Consider the following 17,315-nt stretch of genomic DNA (forward strand, 5'->3'; position numbering starts at 1 on the left):
AAATGCCATTTTTTTTTCTAGAATTAGGGAGTTCAAGAGACCTAAATAATTGTCAGTGACTAGGGAGAATATAGAACAAAATTTATTTTTCTCTCAGCATTGTACTTAAATGCAGTAGGGTGGACTGCACATTATTTGCTCTTTAATTCACTAAATAAATCTTTTAAAAAGGATGATTCCACAGAAAAGATCAATATTAAGAAACCTATTAGTATTTCTTTTTTTTTTTGTTTTTGTTTTTGTTTTTGGCCCACACCCTGTGACGCTCAGGGGTTACTCCTGGCTATGTGCTCAGAAGTTGCTCCTGGCTTGGGGGACCATATGGGACACCGGGGGATCGAACCGCGGTCCGTCCAAGGTTAGCGCAGGCAAGGCAGGCACTTTACCTTTAGCGCCACCGCCCGGCCCCTAGTATTTCTAATAAATTTATGTTGGGTTTAATGATGGTTGCTAGCCTAAAGGAAGGGCTAATACTCAGAATAATACTAGGCACACTATTTTTTGTTGGTTTTTTTTGGTGGCTTTTGTTGTTGTTGCTTTGCTTTGTTTTGTTTTGGGGGATATTTTTTTGGTTTGAGGGCCATATCTGGGGGTGTTCAGGGATTAACTCCTGATTCTTCACTCAGGAATTACTCCTGGAAGGTTTGGGGAACCCTATGGGATGCTGAGAATAGAACCCAGGTCAGCCACATGCAAGGCAAACCCCCTCCCCATTGTACTATCATTCAATCCTAAAGAACTCTAATTACTTAGAACTAATATAATTATATGTAATTACCTTTAAGCATCTTAAAAATATGGCAGAATGGGTCTAGGGCATAGGCTTCAAACATTTTCTAATCTCTAAAATAACTAAATTTCCTGTATTACTAACGCAAATTTGCAATATAAAAAGTGAACCACCTACTTTTTAGTAGTAAGACTCCTCAGTTTTTAAAACTAGAAGTGATCAAACTTCGGCATTTCCAAGAAAAGAACTCCTTTTTGGCATCAGTCTAACCCCCAGATCTACATAACATACTTTTAGACGCATTAAAATGTCATTTTCTGGGGTTAGAGAGATAGTACAGTGAGGAGGGCACTTGCCTTGCATGTACCTGGACCCAGGTTCAATCCCAGAACCACATAATGGCTGTCCCCCACATCCCCTCCAGGAGTGATTGAGTCAGGAGTAAACCCTGAACACAGCCAGGTATGGCCCCAAAATAACAACAACAAAAATAACAAAATAATAATAATAATAATAAATAAACCTTTTAAAAGAGCAAAACCAAATAGCCGATACAATTTACCATTAAAGAACCCTGGGTCTTCAGGAGCTTGGTATAGTAGCAAAACTACCTACGACTTCTGACTAAGGCTTTCTAATCTTGATGCTACAGATGTTTTGGTTAGCACTAATTCTTTGGCATGGGGGCATTGCAAAATGCGTGGACTTAGCAACTTCCCAGAAGGAAACTCACCCCCTCCTGCCACCTGCACCCTGTTTGTGACCACCAGAAATATCTTCAAGGCGTTTCCAAAGCCCCTGGGAGGAAAGTTAAGTCCAGCCGTGAAGACAGCACCTAGCACAAACCTACTGATTTATAACAGAAAGGAGGATGTTCTCAGGAACTGAAATCTCAAGAGAAGAAGACGGCAACTAAGATGATTGATGGAAAGATCTGGAAAGGTCAGGGCCCCAGAAATCTCATGCAGGATGTCGGTCTGGCATTTATTTCTAAAGTGCCATCTGAAAATTGAATATTCTTGTGCCACTAGGAGCGAAGAAATAAGTACAGAATGATATTGGCATCCGTAAACCAATGAGTCAGAGAGACATCAAAAAAAAAAAAAAAAAAAAAAGGAATTAGGATTCAAAATGGATGCAAAACAGCAAACTACATCCCAAGGATTGGAGGGGGGGGCGAAAAACACCAAAACCAAAGTTTCCTCTTTTCACACACAATAACAAAGTTGTCCTTGGAGTCCTCAACCCCCTATCATGATGCTAAACCACAAGAAAAAGGTACTAATAGCCAACTGTCACATGCTTTGAAGGCTAGTTCTAAACCAATAGCAATTGATGACTTAAAAAAAAAAATCTAAGCACTAAGGGGGGTTAAAGGAAAGAAAAAAAGACTACTTACAACACAGGAAGTGTAGGAAAGGTCTGGAACAGCATATATATATAAATATATATATAGTGCTAACCTACATTCTAAAGAATGTTTGTTATATGCACCCAGAAACTGACTTCCAAGAGCTACTTCTCTGCTCTACTTGGAAATGGAATGAAAGATTTTATCATTCACTAATATACCTAAGGAAGGATGCCCTCACAGTGTGAATCCAATTATACCAGTCGCCTTTGGAAATATAACCGTAAAATTGACTACTGAAATCTGACCCTTTTCAAATGACCCCCCCCCAAATTTTTTTTTTTGCTTCACTTTTTTTCACTGTTGCTTAAAGAAAAACTTTCCAAGGAAAATGATCAAGAACTAAAAAAATAAAATAAATAAATAAATAAAATTAGAGCTTGGAATGAAAAGATACCTTTAACCACAGAATACATATACATTAATATTGACTCTATGTAAAAATCCAGAACTTACCCCAATGGCAGAAATCAGAAGAAACCACAAAGAGATTACTAGGATCCGCTAGATATTTACTGAAGAGTTTTCCGAATTCCTGTTCTTTTGACTCACTCAGAGCTCCAACCAGTACAGGAATAATGGTAAACTCATCCTTATGGCTTCAAGAAAACAGAAACAAAACAACACAAAAACAAAAGTTATTTAAGAAGTTTAAGAAGAGAAAATAGTTTTCCAACATGCTGCATGTCGACACTAAAAAAGTGGCAAGTATAATATGCGTATTATTCACTTCATAAATTTTATGAATATTGAATATGAATATTGAAAGAGAAGCATTAAAAATATAACAGGTACAGAGTGCTAGAAAAATTCTGTTAAAATGAGATACGTACAAAACTTCTTTATTAGGTAAACAAAACTATTTTATTACGAGATATAACAATTTTCTCCAAATCCAAGAGTCAACCCATCAGACCATCACCAAATCAAAACTCTTCTACACATTAAAACTAGCCATCTGCCCAATCTTTCTGCAACTTGAAAAGAGCATTAAACTCTTCATGACATATTTTAATCTCTTCATCTGAAAAATACGACCATTTCTGACACTTGTTCTATAAACCTGCCAAAAAACTTAAACATTTCATCTTGGCTCTCTTAAATGAACCAACAACATCTTACACCCACCCTTAAAAAGAAATTCAAGACAATGAAGGTACAATTCAAATGACAGTTATCTGGCGAATCTAGAGAATTCAAGGAAGTGGATTATTCGTTTCTCCTAGCAAGATTAAAAGACCACACCCAACCTATCATGTTCACGCAAAAGTCCCCTGTTTCACCTGCCAGATTACAATAGATTTACGGGAAAGGAACAGAGGAGATTAATCATATGCAACTGTCATGGCTACACAGAAAGGTGTTTTTCAAAATCCTTTCAAATGTTCATAGCAACAAAACTTCATATAAATATGTTAAAGATTTCTCCTATCCTAAAGAATCCAGGTTTTGTCACTTTAGAAGGGTGAAAAGTCCAACTCACTCTAAACTGTGTCTTTTTCAAATTACCACAACCATAAATGCTTTTTTATGGGATAATCTAAAGCTTGACTGATGCCAGAGGAAGAAAATTCACAAAAGAACTCTTTTTTTTTTCCCCAACTACTTGGGTTTAAGTCCCAAATAAATGTTAGCCCCCATGTCATAAAGCAAAATCAGGGCACCCAATGCCTCCCCCCCCCTTTTAAGACCCCCTTACCCTGGTCAATTGTGAAAATAACAGATCAGAGAGATCTCCTGTCCCTCTGCAAGGCAGGGGCTTCATGTGCAGAATCTGCATCTAGGGAGTAAGAAAAAAAGAGGAAGCTGGCAGGACACTGCCCAGGAATCTCTCTTTCTCTAATTCCTATCCGAGTCCTGAAAAGTGCCTGAATTACTGGAGGGAGGGGAGGCTGGAGGGGGAATGCTCTTCAGTAAGAGTGAAAGAAAAGAATCACGAGCTCTAGTGAAAATCCAAGAACACTATGGTGAACTCTCCTAAACTCCAGTGCAGAAGGAAACAGCAGGATTGTCACAAATCTTCAACTATGAAAGGGCAGGGAAGTAGTTGAACAGGGTATAAAAATCATGAAGTCAAAACCACATCACCTACAAATATGTTGAGATCAGCTACTTAAACTAGCTGATCATTGTGTGTGTGTTTCATTGCCTATCAAAAAAAAGGACTGTGAATACAGTGACAATTCCGTACCACTGTTCTCCATGCAAAAAGTCTACACTGGCAAAATACCAGGTCAGCAAGAGGTTTCATTCACTCAAGTGGCATGAAGAAAATACAGGTATTTTCATTCACCAAGTGCCAAAAAACCTTTTAAGTAGCCTCAATCAAATCTAATACCTATAGAATTGCTATGTAGGTAATAATTGCTGATCTACCTATATAGAAGTCAACATCTCAAATTACTAACAAAAAAAAAACTAAATTTTTGAGCTAATTCATCCATTCACCTTTTGTCCCATTCATCTTTTTTTCATTTATCTTTCTGAAAAGTAATTTCTTGCTCTTGAGCCTATGAATTCGAGATCAATGAAATTTTCCCAAAAAATACACCAACAGTCAACAAAAAAGTCTAGACAGGGTTCTCAGAGTGTGAGAATAACATGACAACTGAGGCCAGCAGCAATGTAAAGGCAGTCTCGGGATTTAAGAGTCCAGAAAAGAGTGGGCCGTGGAGGAAGGAGAAGAGATCAATGTACAGGTTTTGAGGAGAGCCGATGTCTCCTACGAAACCAGCAAGTGAAACAGTGCAGGGCAGATGCCAAAGGTCACAAAGCCCCCCATGGAAATGCCAGTGCATTAGGAAAGTGAGCATAGGTGAAGGAATAAGAAGGCCTGAGTGCAACCACCTACACAGCCTTGGCTGGAAATCTGCAGGTACACTCATGGGTGGACCAAAGAGAATCTGATAGAAACCACAGCCTAAACATCAACATGCTCTCTCTCTCTCCTCTCTCCCCTCTTTCCCCTCTCTCCTCTCCTCTCGTCTCCACTCTCCTCTCTCTCCTCTCTCCCCTCTTTCCCCTCTCTCCTCTCCTCTCCTCTCCTCTCCACTCTCTTCTCTCTTCTCTCTCCTCTCTCCCTTCTCCTCTCTCTCTCTCCTCTCCTCTCACTCCTGTCTCTCTCTCTTTCTCCCTCTCTCTCTCTCCCCCCCATTTCCTCTCTCCAGGTACACTCATGGATGGACCAAAGAGGATCTGATAGAGACCACAGCCTAAACATCAACATTATCTCTCTCTCTCGCCCTCCTGATCTCTCTCCTCTCTCTCCTCTCCTGATCTCTCTCTCTCCTTTCTCTCTCTTTCTCTCCCCCCCACCCCCAAGAGATGACAGCATGACAGGCTCAATGTCATGGAATGACAATGTGTTCAAATACATCCTCCAACCAAGCATGAACTGAGATCTAAGGCACACGGCAAACTGGAGCAAACTCGAGAAAAATCAAGATTAAAAAAAAAAAAAAAAAAAAAAGGCAACATAGGGCAGGTGCAATAGTTCAGAAGGTAAAATGCTTGCTTGCATTTTGCCAACCCTAATTCGATCCCTGGCATCCCATATGGTCTCCTGAGCCTGCCAGGAGTGATTCCTGAATGCAGAGCCAGGAGGAACCCCTGAGAACTGCCATATATGGCCCAGAAACAAAAGATATTAGAAATATTATTCACATAGTACTGCATAATGAGTTTAGCAAAAACTTCAAAACTGTTACTACAAATATCTTCAAAGAAAATGTAACTACTGAACAAGCAGTAAACACCATCCAAAAACAAAATTAAAACTACTAAAAAGAGCCAAATTGGGAAAGAAAATAAATAAAATAAATAAAAATAAAATAAAATGGAAATTTTAGAATTAAAATTAGAAATGAAATACTCACTAGGTGGTCTGGAAAGCAGATTAGCTGCATATTTTTAAAAGTCAGCAGAATTAAAAGATCAAATGAATAAAACTTTTAGAAGAACTACAATAATGGAAACCGAATATTCACTAAATGGTCTAAAGAGCAGATTGGCTACACATTTTTTTAAAGCAATATAATAAAAGATCAAATAAAATATTCCATCCAAAGAAATGAAGGAATGAGGAAAAGACTGTGGGAAAACTAAGAGAAGACTGAAAACCTGCAGATGACAGAACACATGCCAAGATGCACTTGGCATGCCAAGATGCACTTGGGGGGGGGGGGCAACACTCGGAAAAGGCAGATTAAAAGACAGCTGGGAAAAAATAGTCAAAACGCTTCCCATATTGCGGGGTCCTAAAGCCCCCCGGAGGGGCCCAGCCAGCGGGGAAACGGCTGGGAGGCTCTCGGACTTCCGCACTCCTATTTGGCTGGGTTAAAAGAACAACCACACCTGTAAAAAATCTGAGAGAGGTCAATATAATAAAAGATCAAATAAAATATTCCATCCAAAGAAATGAAGGAATGAGGAAAAGACTGTGGGAAAACTAAGAGAAGACTGAAAACCTGCAGATGACAGAACACATGCCAAGATGCACTTGGCATGCCAAGATGCACTTGGGGGGGGGCAACACTCGGAAAAGGCAGATTAAAAGACAGCTGGGAAAAAATAGTCAAAACGCTTCCCATATTTCATGAAAAGTATCAGTTTACAGATGAAAGAAACTCAATAACCCCAAATAGAATCCTCACCAAAAATGACCCAGCCTGGGGCTGGAGCAATAGACAGCACAGTGGATAGGGTGTTTGCCTTGCACGAGGCCAACCATGGTTCAATCACCGGCATCCCATAGGGGTCCTCTGAGCCCTCGAGGAATGAGTTCTGAGTGCAGAGCCAGGAGTAACCCCTGAGCGCCATCAGGTGTGGCCCTTCAGAACAAGGGGTCCCAAATGAGATATTTCATATGTTATATATAATTTTAAATTTTTAAGATATTTTAGATATTTTATATATTAGCATTTTGAAAAGTCAAGAAAAAGGGAAAAACTTGAAAGTAAGAAGAAAACTAAAATACTTACAGGAAAGTCTTTTAAACGAATAATAGATATGAGGATAAAAGCCTAACAGAGTGATCAAAGGTGAAGTTAATATACCTAATTTTCTACCATAGACACAAATATCAACTCAAACACAATCAATAACAAATAACTCTAAAGAGTTTAAGTCGTGGGCCCGGAGAGATAGCACAGCGGCGTTTGCCTTGCAAGCAGCCGATCCAGGACCAAAGGTGGTTGGTTCGAATCCCGGTGTCCCATATGGTCCCCCGTGCCTGCCAGGAGCTATTTCTGAGCAGACAGCCAGGAGTAACCCCTGAGCATCGCTGGGTGTGGCCCAAAAACAAAAAAAAAAAAAAAAAGAGTTTAAGTTGTAATACTTCTAAAACAGAGATCAACGAATGCATGTGTTTTGTTGAGGAGTCAGAAAGCCAGTTTTTTATCTGGACCATATGCTCTTAGTGAAGTAACTACAGTTGTCTGTTAACTAAAAAAGCCAGAGACAATATGTCAATGAATGCCCAACTATGGTTCATTCACAAGAACAAGCTGAAAAGCAGGTGTGGGCCTGCTGGCTGAAGGATGGAAACTCCTGGTTAAGAAGAGATCGGGAGTGGTGGGGATGGGAGGGGGCACTGTATTAAGCAAAATTTATTAAACACTGTATCAGGCCCAAGTAATAACACAGCAGGGAGGGACTTGTCTTTTACACAGCAGACCCAGGTTCGATCCCTGGCATCCCATCTGGTCCCCAAGTCTGTCAGGAGTCATTTCTGAGCACAGGGGCAGAAGTAATCTTTGAATGTGGAACAGTGTAGCCTAAAAACCAAAAAGACAAATTAAAAAAAAAAAAAAAAAAAACACTATGATTGTTTCTTTCACAGAAGATGAAAATAATAAACTGAAGATCAAGAAACACCTTTAAAGGCAAAAAGACAAGTTAAACAAATAGAGAAAAACTCTACCAGTAATAAACTTCAGTCAGGCAGAGGCAACCAGAAGATATACAACTTCTTACAAGTTTCAACTAGGGTCAACTTCATGAACAGCCATTTCCACAATCATACACATAAGTGAATAATAACCACATGGAAAGTTACTCAATGGGATGAGTCAGGAAAGGAAAACAATTAGCACAGCCATGAAGTGATGCTCCATTCCTCTCAGGCTAGCTGAAATTAAAAAAATGGAGATCGGGGACTGGAGAAATAGCATGGAGGTAAGGCATTTGCCTTCATGCAGGTCATTGGTTCAAATCCCGGCATCCCATATGGTCCCCTGTAACTGCCAGGGGCGATTTCTGAGCCTAGAGCCAGGAGTAACCCCTGAGCACTGTCGAGTATGACCCAAAAACCAAAAAAAAAAAAAAAAAAGGGGGGGAATCGAACAGACATGAGGTGGTGTAACCCTTCCCTCAACTTCCTTTTTCCCTAAGCACTTCTTTTAGTATCTTAAAGCCCACCTGGATTACAGGGTCTTTCCCCACCCTCAGTGAGGTTTTGGATAATAAAGTCTGGCTTTGGAAGAGAGTAAGAGAAAGCACATGGCAGAGGAAGGCCATGAGGAATAAAACGAGCTGACTCCAATGAATACTTTTTCTTTTCTTTTTAAATATGGAACGCTTCATGAATTTACGTGTCATCCTTGCGCAGGGGCCATGCTAATCCTCTCTGAATCGTTCCAATTTTAGTATATGTGCTACCGAAGCGAGCACTCCTTTTTTTTTTTGGGGGGGGGTCACACACAGCGGTGCTCAGGGGTTACTCCTAGCTGTCTGCTCAGAAATAGCTCCTGGCAGGCATGGGGGACCATATGGGACACCGGGATTCGAACCAACCACCTTTGGTCCTAGATCGGCTGCTTGCAAGGCAAACGCAGCTGTGCTATCTCTCCGGGCCCTCCTTTTTTTTGTTTTGTTTTGTTTTGTTTTGGGGCCACCCCCGGCGGTGCTCAGGGGTTACTCCTGGCTGTCTGCTCAGAAATAGCTCCTGGCAGGCACGGGGGACCATATGGGACACCAGGATTCGAACCAACCACCTTTGGTCCTGGATCGGCTGCTTGCAAGGCAAATGCCGCTGTGCTATCTCTCCGGGCCCTCCTTTTTTTTTTTAAACTGGATGGATGGATGGATCTTTGGGCCTCACCCAGCAGCATTCAGGGGTTACTCCTGGCCCTGCACTCAGAAATTGCCCCTGGCAGGCTGAGGGACCATATGGGATGCCGGGAATCAAACCAGGTCCTTCCAGGTCAGCCACATGCAAGGCAAATGCCCCACCACGCTGTGCACTCTCTCCAGGCCCTGATTATCTTTTCTGATTGCTTGGTGTATTATTTCTCCGCCACTACCCTGCTTCATCAGACCCATAGGCCTGATGGGTTAGAAACATGGTACCTGCGTGTTATCATCCAACCATGAATTTATATTATTTTTATTTTACAAGGCAGAGAGTGAAGAAACTCAGGTTCATTACATGCTACTATATATACATGGTTTTTGGGCCACACCCAGCGGTGCTCAGGGGTTCCTCCTGGCTGTCTGCTCAGAAATAGCTCCTGGCAGGCACGGGGGACCATATGGGACACCGGGATTCGAACCAACCACCTTTGGTCCTGGATCGGCTGCTTGCAAGGCAAATGCCGCTGTGCTATCTCTCCGGGCCCTACATGCTACTATATTGAGGAGGGGTAAGAGTGATTGCACAATGGGGATGGCATTTGCCTTGCACACACACACGGCCAAACTGGATTCAATCCCCAGCATTCCATGTGGTCCCCCAAGATCACCAGTAGTGATTCCTGAGCCCAGAGCCAGGAGGAACCCCTGAGCATCACTGGGTGTGGCCCCCACAGGAAAAAATAAGAAAGAAAAGAAAGCTAAAGAAAAAGAATATATATGGGGCCGGGCGGTGGCGCTGGAGGTAAGGTGCCTGCCTTGCCTGCGCTAGCCTAGGACGGACCGAGGTTCGATCCCCCGGCGTCCCAGATGGTCCCCCAAGAAGCCAGGAGCAACTTCTGAGCGCATAGCCAGGAGTAACCCCTGAGCGTCACAGGGTGTGGCCCAAAAACCAAAAAAAAAAAAAAAAAAAGGGCCGGGCGGTGGCGCTAAAGGTAAGGTGCCTGCCTTGCCTGCGCTAGCCTTGGACGGACCGCGGTTCGATCCCCCTGTGTCCCATATGGTCCCCCAAGCCAGGAGCAACTTCTGAGCGCATAGCCAGGAGTAACCCCTGAGCGTTACCGGGTGTGGCCCAAAAACCAAAAAAAAAAAAAAAAAAGAATATATATGGCTAAATTATTTTGCATGCTTCTATTTATGTGGAAAGTTCCAGAAAATTAAATTATAGAGACAAAAAGCAGATCAAGAATTGCTTGGGTTTGGAGAGTTGGGGAGAGAGAATACAGTGGGGAGGGCGCTTGCGTTGCACAAGGACCATGTGAGTTCGATCCCCAGCATCCTCTATGGTCTCCTGAGTCAAGTCTAAGGCCTAAGTACTGCCAGGTGTAGACCCCCATGTTAAAAAAAAAATTTCCCAAGTTTGAGACAGACTAAGTGGTGCCTTTAAATGTGAGCACAATAGCTGCATAACTATAATTTCTACAAATCAGAGTTTGGAGGGGGGGGGGACACACAAAATAAAAACTGAGTTACAAGGGGAATTGTTTGGCATATAAATTTTACTTGAATAAAATTGCTATGTAAAAGGTGAAAATTGGGCTGGAGCAATAGCACAGAGGTAGGGTGTTTGCTAGCACACAGCCAATCCTGTAAAGATCTGGGTTTGATCCCTGGTATCCCATATGGTCCCCAGAGTCTGCCAGGAGCTATTCCTGTGTGAAGACAGAAGTGGCCCAAAAATAAAACAAACAAAACAGGTCTTTGCAACCTGCCATACTACTTAAACCTCAATCCTGTCAGCAGTGAAAAACAGTTAATAGGGGCCGGGCGGTGGCGCTAAAGGTAAGGTGCCTGCCTTACCTGCGCTAGCCTAGGACGGACCGCGGTTCGATCCCCCGGCGTCCCATATGGTCCCCCAAGCCAGGAGCAACTTCTGAGCGCATAGCCAGGAGTAACCCCTGAGCGTCACAGGGTGTGGCCCAAAAACCAAAAAAAAAAAAAAAAAAAAGAAAAACAGTTAATAATCTTTTGACTCTTGTGAGCACTTTAGTAAATGAGGAGAAATTTTTTATCCTGTGGTTTGTACAGCACATTTTAATCCATGTTGCAGAAAATATCTGGGGCTAGAGCAAGAGCATAGCAGGGAGTGCGTTTGCCTTGCACACAGCAGACCAGGTTTGATCCCTGGCATCCCACAGGGTAAACCCAGCACCCTGAAGAATGACCACTGAGCAAATATCAGGGTAACCCCTGAGCACTACCAGGTGTGGCCCAAAAACCAAAACACAGGAAAAAAAAAAAGCATGAAAAATTTGTTTTGGGGTCATTTCCAGAAGTATTCAGGAAATCATATATTGCCAGGGAGGAAACATGGGCATGAAAAACCCTCAGCCAAGAGTCCTTCTCCAGCTCTGGAGTATGAAAAGTCTAAACTCCAACTTCAATAAAAATCCTGATATAAAAATGTGAATATGTGGAAATATACAAAGTGATACAGGAGGAAAAAATCATCAGCAGATTTTACTTAATAGTATATAAACAGGGCCACAGTGATAGTATAGTGGGCAAGGTGCTTATCTTGTCCCAAGTTCAATTCCCAGCACAATTTATGGTCCTGAGCCCTGCCAGGAGTATCCCCTGAGCAAAGAGCCAGGAGTAACCCAAAAATTGCTGGGTTTGGCACCAGAAAAAGAAAAAAAAGCCTGCAAAGTAAGTGAAATATAAAAGCACCAATATTTGGGTGGGAATGAGGACGGTTGCTCTCAACTGTGCTCAGGTACCACTGGCTCGAACCCAGACCTCTCTCACAAGCCAAATATGTGCTCTAGCCTTGAGTCATCTCCAAATGTCAAAACTGATCACACAGTAAAATGAAATCAAATCCTCTCTGAAAGGGTCTTTATACGGTCTTGACCAGAAAACGATCTGGATACCTCTCCCTTGAACGCTGGTAAATAATAGAATTTCCTTTATTTATAACCATTCTTCCAATTTCCCAAAGACTTTTGAAAAGCAGCCCGGAGCTTCTCAAGGGGAGAAGCAAATCATCACCGAGCCACTGAGGAAGAAAATGATCCTTTATCACCTTCGGAGCTGAGAGGTTCTTGTACTAATCCTCCCCCACTTGATTCATTCTTTTGCTATTAAGTAGAAAGCATCCCTGGGTGAGCAGAAGCTCAAATACAGACAAGAATGAAAAACAGTGTCTTTTGATAAAAAACAAAATCTATTCCAATCTTCTCTGGTATCTTTCATTGTTTCGTATTCATCCCTGTCATAGTCTTAGAAACAGAAATTATTCCATTTTTCTTACCTGTAATTCCAGAGCTCCTCAAAATTCAGCAATTCTAAAAAACTGGCAATAGGGTGAAGGCTCAAAATCAATGCATAGGAAAGGGGGAAACTCAATGACAAATTTGGGGGGAGAGGCAGGGAGCCACACCTGACAGCACTCAGTTACTCCTTGCTCTGTGCTCAGAAATTGCTTCTGCAGACTGGGGGACCATGTGAGATGCTGGGAGGTCAGTCCTGTGTTGGACACGTGCAAGGCAAATGCCCTACCCTGCTGTGCTATCACTCTAGCCCCTCAAAGACAAGTTAAAAACCATGTTGCTCTAAAAAAAAATCTCTATAAATGCCAATAAAAATGGAACGGCTGCAAGATTTCCGTAGGGGGAAAAATGCCCAAGTAACCATGACAGGAAGGAACATCTCAGGACAAGAAATGTGACAAAAGGAAGAAAATCACCAGCTTCTGTTTATGGTGACAGGCAAGCCGGCTCCCCTCTGTTCAAGACCAGGCAGGCCTGAGGGTGAGGGAGCAAGCCCAGCCCAGGGCTCAAGCTGGATTCCTGGCACCGCATGGAAGCCCACGCATCGCCAGCTTTGACTACTGGAAGCCCCCAGACACTGTCAGGATGGTTGCTCAAAGAAAAGAAGCAGCCCCTGAGTACCTGCCAAGGCTTGGGAGCATCTCCACTGACAATTCATTCAAAACCAGGGGCATCTCTCTCCCCTCTCCTCGTCCCCCCATTCTCGCTCCCTCCGTCCCTCCCTCCCCTCTCCTTTCCCTCCTCCCTCTCCCATCTCTCTTCTCTTTTCTCTCTCACCTCCTCTCCCTCTCTATCCCCCCGTCTTCTGCCCTTTCCACTCTCCTCTCCCCTCTCTCCATCCTCCCCCACTCTCACCTCCTTTTTCTCCCTCTCTCCTCCTCATTCTCCCCTCCCCTCTTCTCCCTTCTCCCCTTCCCTTCCTTCCTCCCTCTTCCTCTCTCTCTGACCATGGCCTGGGAACATCTCCACAGAAGGACACTGTGCCCCAAAGAATGAACTCACTCTCTCTCTCTCCCTCCCTCCCTCCCTCTCTCTCCCTCCCTCTCCCCCCTCCCTCCCTCCCTCTCCCCCCTCCCTCTCTCCCCTCATCCTGACATTTCAATATCTGTCATAATCGGCTTAATATATTACCTCATTCACCATGAGCTTACTTCAAATGATTTGGGGGTTTTGCTTCACACTCAAGACTTACTCCTGGGGCCCGGAGAGATAGCACAGAGGTGTTTGCCTTGCAAGCAGCTGATCCAGGACCAAAGGTGGTTGGTTCAAATCCCGGTGTCCCATATGGTCCCCCGTGCCTGCCAGGAGCTATTTTTGAGCAGACAGCCAGGAGTAACCCCTGAGCACCACCGGGTGTGGCCCAAAAACCAAAAAAAAAAAAAAAAAAGATAATTTTTTCGGCCGCACCTGGTGACGCCTAGGGGTTACACTTGGCTGTGCGCTCAGAAATGGCTCCTGGCTTGGGGGACCATATGGGACGCCAGGGGAATCGAATCTTGGTCTGTCCCAGGCTAGTGCAAGCAAGGCAGACGCCTGACCCCTTGCACCACCGCTCCTCACGATTTTTTAACTCAACACTTTTCTATTTCTTCCAACCCTAATCTACCCAAGTAATCTAACATTCCACTAGAGAGGAATATTCTTAAGAATCAAGTTCTAGATGCCAGAGAGATAGCACAGCAGTAGGGCATTTGCCTTGCACGTGGCCGACCCAGGACTGACCTGGGTTCAATCCCTGGTATCCCATATGGTCCCCCAATTTCTGAGTGCAGAGCTAGGAGTAACCCTTGAGCTCTGCAGGATGTGACCCTTCCCCCCCCCAAAAAAAAGAATCAGGTTCTAATCTTTTTTTAACTACTTATTATAACCATCATGTAATAAAATACATATCCTTGGGGCATGAGGACCTATGTGGGGACCAAAAAAGACTTCATTTCACTAGCCTACTTAATTACTCATCGCATACAGAATATACTATTCTGCATTTGAAATTAAGCGAGGGCTGGAGGGGCTGGAGAGATAGGACAGAACAGAGGGCACTTGCTTTGCATGCAGCTGACCCAGATTTAAAATCCCTGGCATCTCATATGGTCTTCTGAACCTATGAACTAGGTGCGATCCCTGAGCACAGTCAAGAGTCAACTCTGAACATTACCGCGAGTGGCCCAAAAGGAAAAAGGATAACAGAATTCAACAAATATAGTACAGATTGATTCATCTTTAAAAATAGTTCCTTAGGGGCCGGAGAGATAGCATGGAGGTAAGGCGTTTGCCTTTCATGCAGAAGGTCATCGGTTCGAATCCCGGCGTCCCATATGGTCCCCCGTGCCTGCCTGGAGCAATTTCTGAGCATGGAGCCAGGAGTGGCCCCTGAGCACTGCCGGGTGTGACCCAAAAACCACAAAAAAAAAAAAAAATAGTTCCTTAATCAGTAAATGGATAAAATTTCATTTATCTAAAAAAGGGAATGCTGAGCCGGAGTGATAGCACAGCAGGGAGAGAGTATTTGCTTTGCATGCAATCAACCCAGGTTCGATCCCCACATCCCTATGGTCCCCTGAGCCTGCCAGGAGTCATTCCTGAGAGCAAAGCCAGGAGAAGCCCCTGAGTACATTCAGTGTGGCCCAAAAAAAAAAAAAAAAAAAAAAATTAAAATAAAGTAAGTAAGGGCCCGGAGAGATAGCACACTGGTGTTTGCCTTGCAAGCAGCCAATCCAGGACCAAAGGTGGTTGGTTCGAATCCCGGTGTCCCGTATGGTCCCCCATGCCTGCCAGGAGCTATTTCTGAGCAGACAGCCAAGAGTAACTCCTGAGCACTGCCAGGTGTGGCCCCAAAAACCAAAAAAAAAAAAAAAAAGTAAGTAAGGGAATACTCGGGCTGGAGCAATACCACAGCAGGTAGGGAGTTTGCTTTTCACACAGCAGACCAGGGTTTGATCCCTTGATCCCTCGCATGGTCCAGGGATCTCTGGTATGGTTCCTCCAAACACCAAGAGCAATTCTTGAGCGCAGAGCCAGAAATAAGTGCTGAGCACCACCAGGTAAGGTCCAAAAAAAAAAAAAACAATAATAAATGCATAACTTTTATTAGGCACTAAAAGAAAATCAATCAATTTAGCCAGAAGTAGACATAGAAGGGTCTTAAAAGTTTATCACTGCTGAAGCCGGAGTGGTAGCACAGCCGTAGGGCATTTGCCTTGCACACGGCTGATCCAGGACAGACTCAGGTTTGATCCCAGCATCCCATATGGTCCCCCCAAGCCTGCCAGGAGCAATTTTTGGGCACAGAGCCAGGAATAACCCCTAAGCACCATTAGATATGACCCCCAAAAAAAATTTATCACTATTAAGGAAACCAATCTTAAAAGTGTAAAGGTCACATACTATGATTCCAGCCAACAATTCAGAAACTATACAGTCGTAATAAAAAAATGATCAGAGGTGACAGGGGCTAGGGTGTGGGGTGCATGGCATAAACAGAGTACAAGAGTTTCTAAGGTTCTATAATGGTAGGTGTGATATGAGACATCTGGGAAAACTCAACTCTATAATCCTGAATTCAACCCAGGCACGGACAATAATGCATTAATGGAATTAGCTCATTCATGATTAACACTATCCCCTACAAGCAGATATTTGAGCAAGAAATGCACTTCATGAAGAGTATCTATTCCCAAGGAAAGGCATCTAAGAGGAAAATAAAATGAAATGAAAGCTTCTGCATCCCAAAATGATTGACCCAAAGTATTATGTGGTATTTTTGCAGTCAACATAAACACTTGCACAGTGCCAGATTTCTCAACAGGACACTTTCAGAGATATGGCAATCTAGCATTTATCCTGCAATTTTTCTGAATAAACGGTGAAATATTTTGCCTTTGTCAACACTCAAAATTCTCTGTCATTATACAGTTCATTTTACTGTCTATAGAGAACTCAAAATCATTCACAAATATAAACTACACACAAATGGGTGGAGATAATAAAAAATAAGGAAGGGGAAAAGTAACTAAACAAAATAAAATGTAAAAAATAAACGGGCCAGAGCTGATAGCACAGCAGTAGGGTGTTTGCCTTGCATGCAGCCAACCTGGGACAGTCCTGGGCTTGATTCCCAGCATCCCATATGGTTCCCCGAGCCTGCTAGGAGCATTCTTTGGGGGGTGGCAGTGGGCCATACTGGGTAGTGCACAGGGGTTACTCCTAGCTCTGCACTCAGAAATCACTCCTGGCAGGCTCAGAGGACCATATGGGATGCCTTGGTTCGAACCCAGGTCTGTCCCAGGTTGGCCATGTGCAAGGCAAATGCCCCACCCCTGTGCTATTGCTCTGGCCCCAAGAGGAGCGATTTCTGAGCACAGAGCCGGAGTAACCCCTGAGAACTGCTGGGTGTGGCCCAAAAACAAACAAACAAAAAACAAATTTAAGGGCCGGGTGGTGGCGCTAAAGGTAAGGTGCCTGCCTTGCCTGCGCTAGCCTTGGACGGACCACGGTTCGATCCCCCGGCGTCCCATATGGTCCCCCAAGCCAGGAGCGACTTCTGAGCGCATAGCCAGGAGTAACCCCTGAGCGTCACCGGGTGTGGCCCAAAAACCAAAAAAAAAAAAAAAAAACAAATTTAAAAAAAAAGTTTGGATTCAAGCTGCTAACCTCAAGAGTTAAATTGACCCCCACCCAAGATCAATTAATGATTCAAAACCTAGGATACAGACAGCTCAGTGGAAGAGCAGATGCCTGAAAGGCAGGAGGCCCTAGGTTAGATTCCAAGCACCCC

General features: G+C 43.5%; 1 protein-coding gene and 1 non-coding gene across 3 annotated transcripts in view; both read right to left on the reverse strand.

Annotated features, from left to right (window-relative positions):
- The window catches only part of MEMO1 (mediator of cell motility 1), a 100,232-nt gene that overhangs the window by 23,723 nt on the left and 59,194 nt on the right, over positions 1 to 17,315 (reverse strand). For both annotated transcript variants that reach the window (XR_007500855.1, XM_049784214.1), the window contains exon 7: positions 2,598 to 2,740. Coding sequence is in view for 1 of the 2 variants with exons in the window: in XM_049784214.1 (XP_049640171.1) it covers positions 2,598 to 2,740 (143 nt within the window). In the remaining variant the exon portion in view is untranslated. The remainder of the gene's footprint in view (positions 1 to 2,597; positions 2,741 to 17,315) is intronic.
- On the reverse strand, positions 8,704 to 8,810 carry LOC126025101 (U6 spliceosomal RNA). The gene has a single exon (XR_007501147.1). It is a non-coding gene; the product is annotated as a U6 spliceosomal RNA (small nuclear RNA).

The sequence above is a fragment of the Suncus etruscus genome, chromosome 12 (assembly GCF_024139225.1).
Source record: "Suncus etruscus isolate mSunEtr1 chromosome 12, mSunEtr1.pri.cur, whole genome shotgun sequence".
Taxonomy (NCBI): domain Eukaryota; kingdom Metazoa; phylum Chordata; class Mammalia; order Eulipotyphla; family Soricidae; genus Suncus; species Suncus etruscus.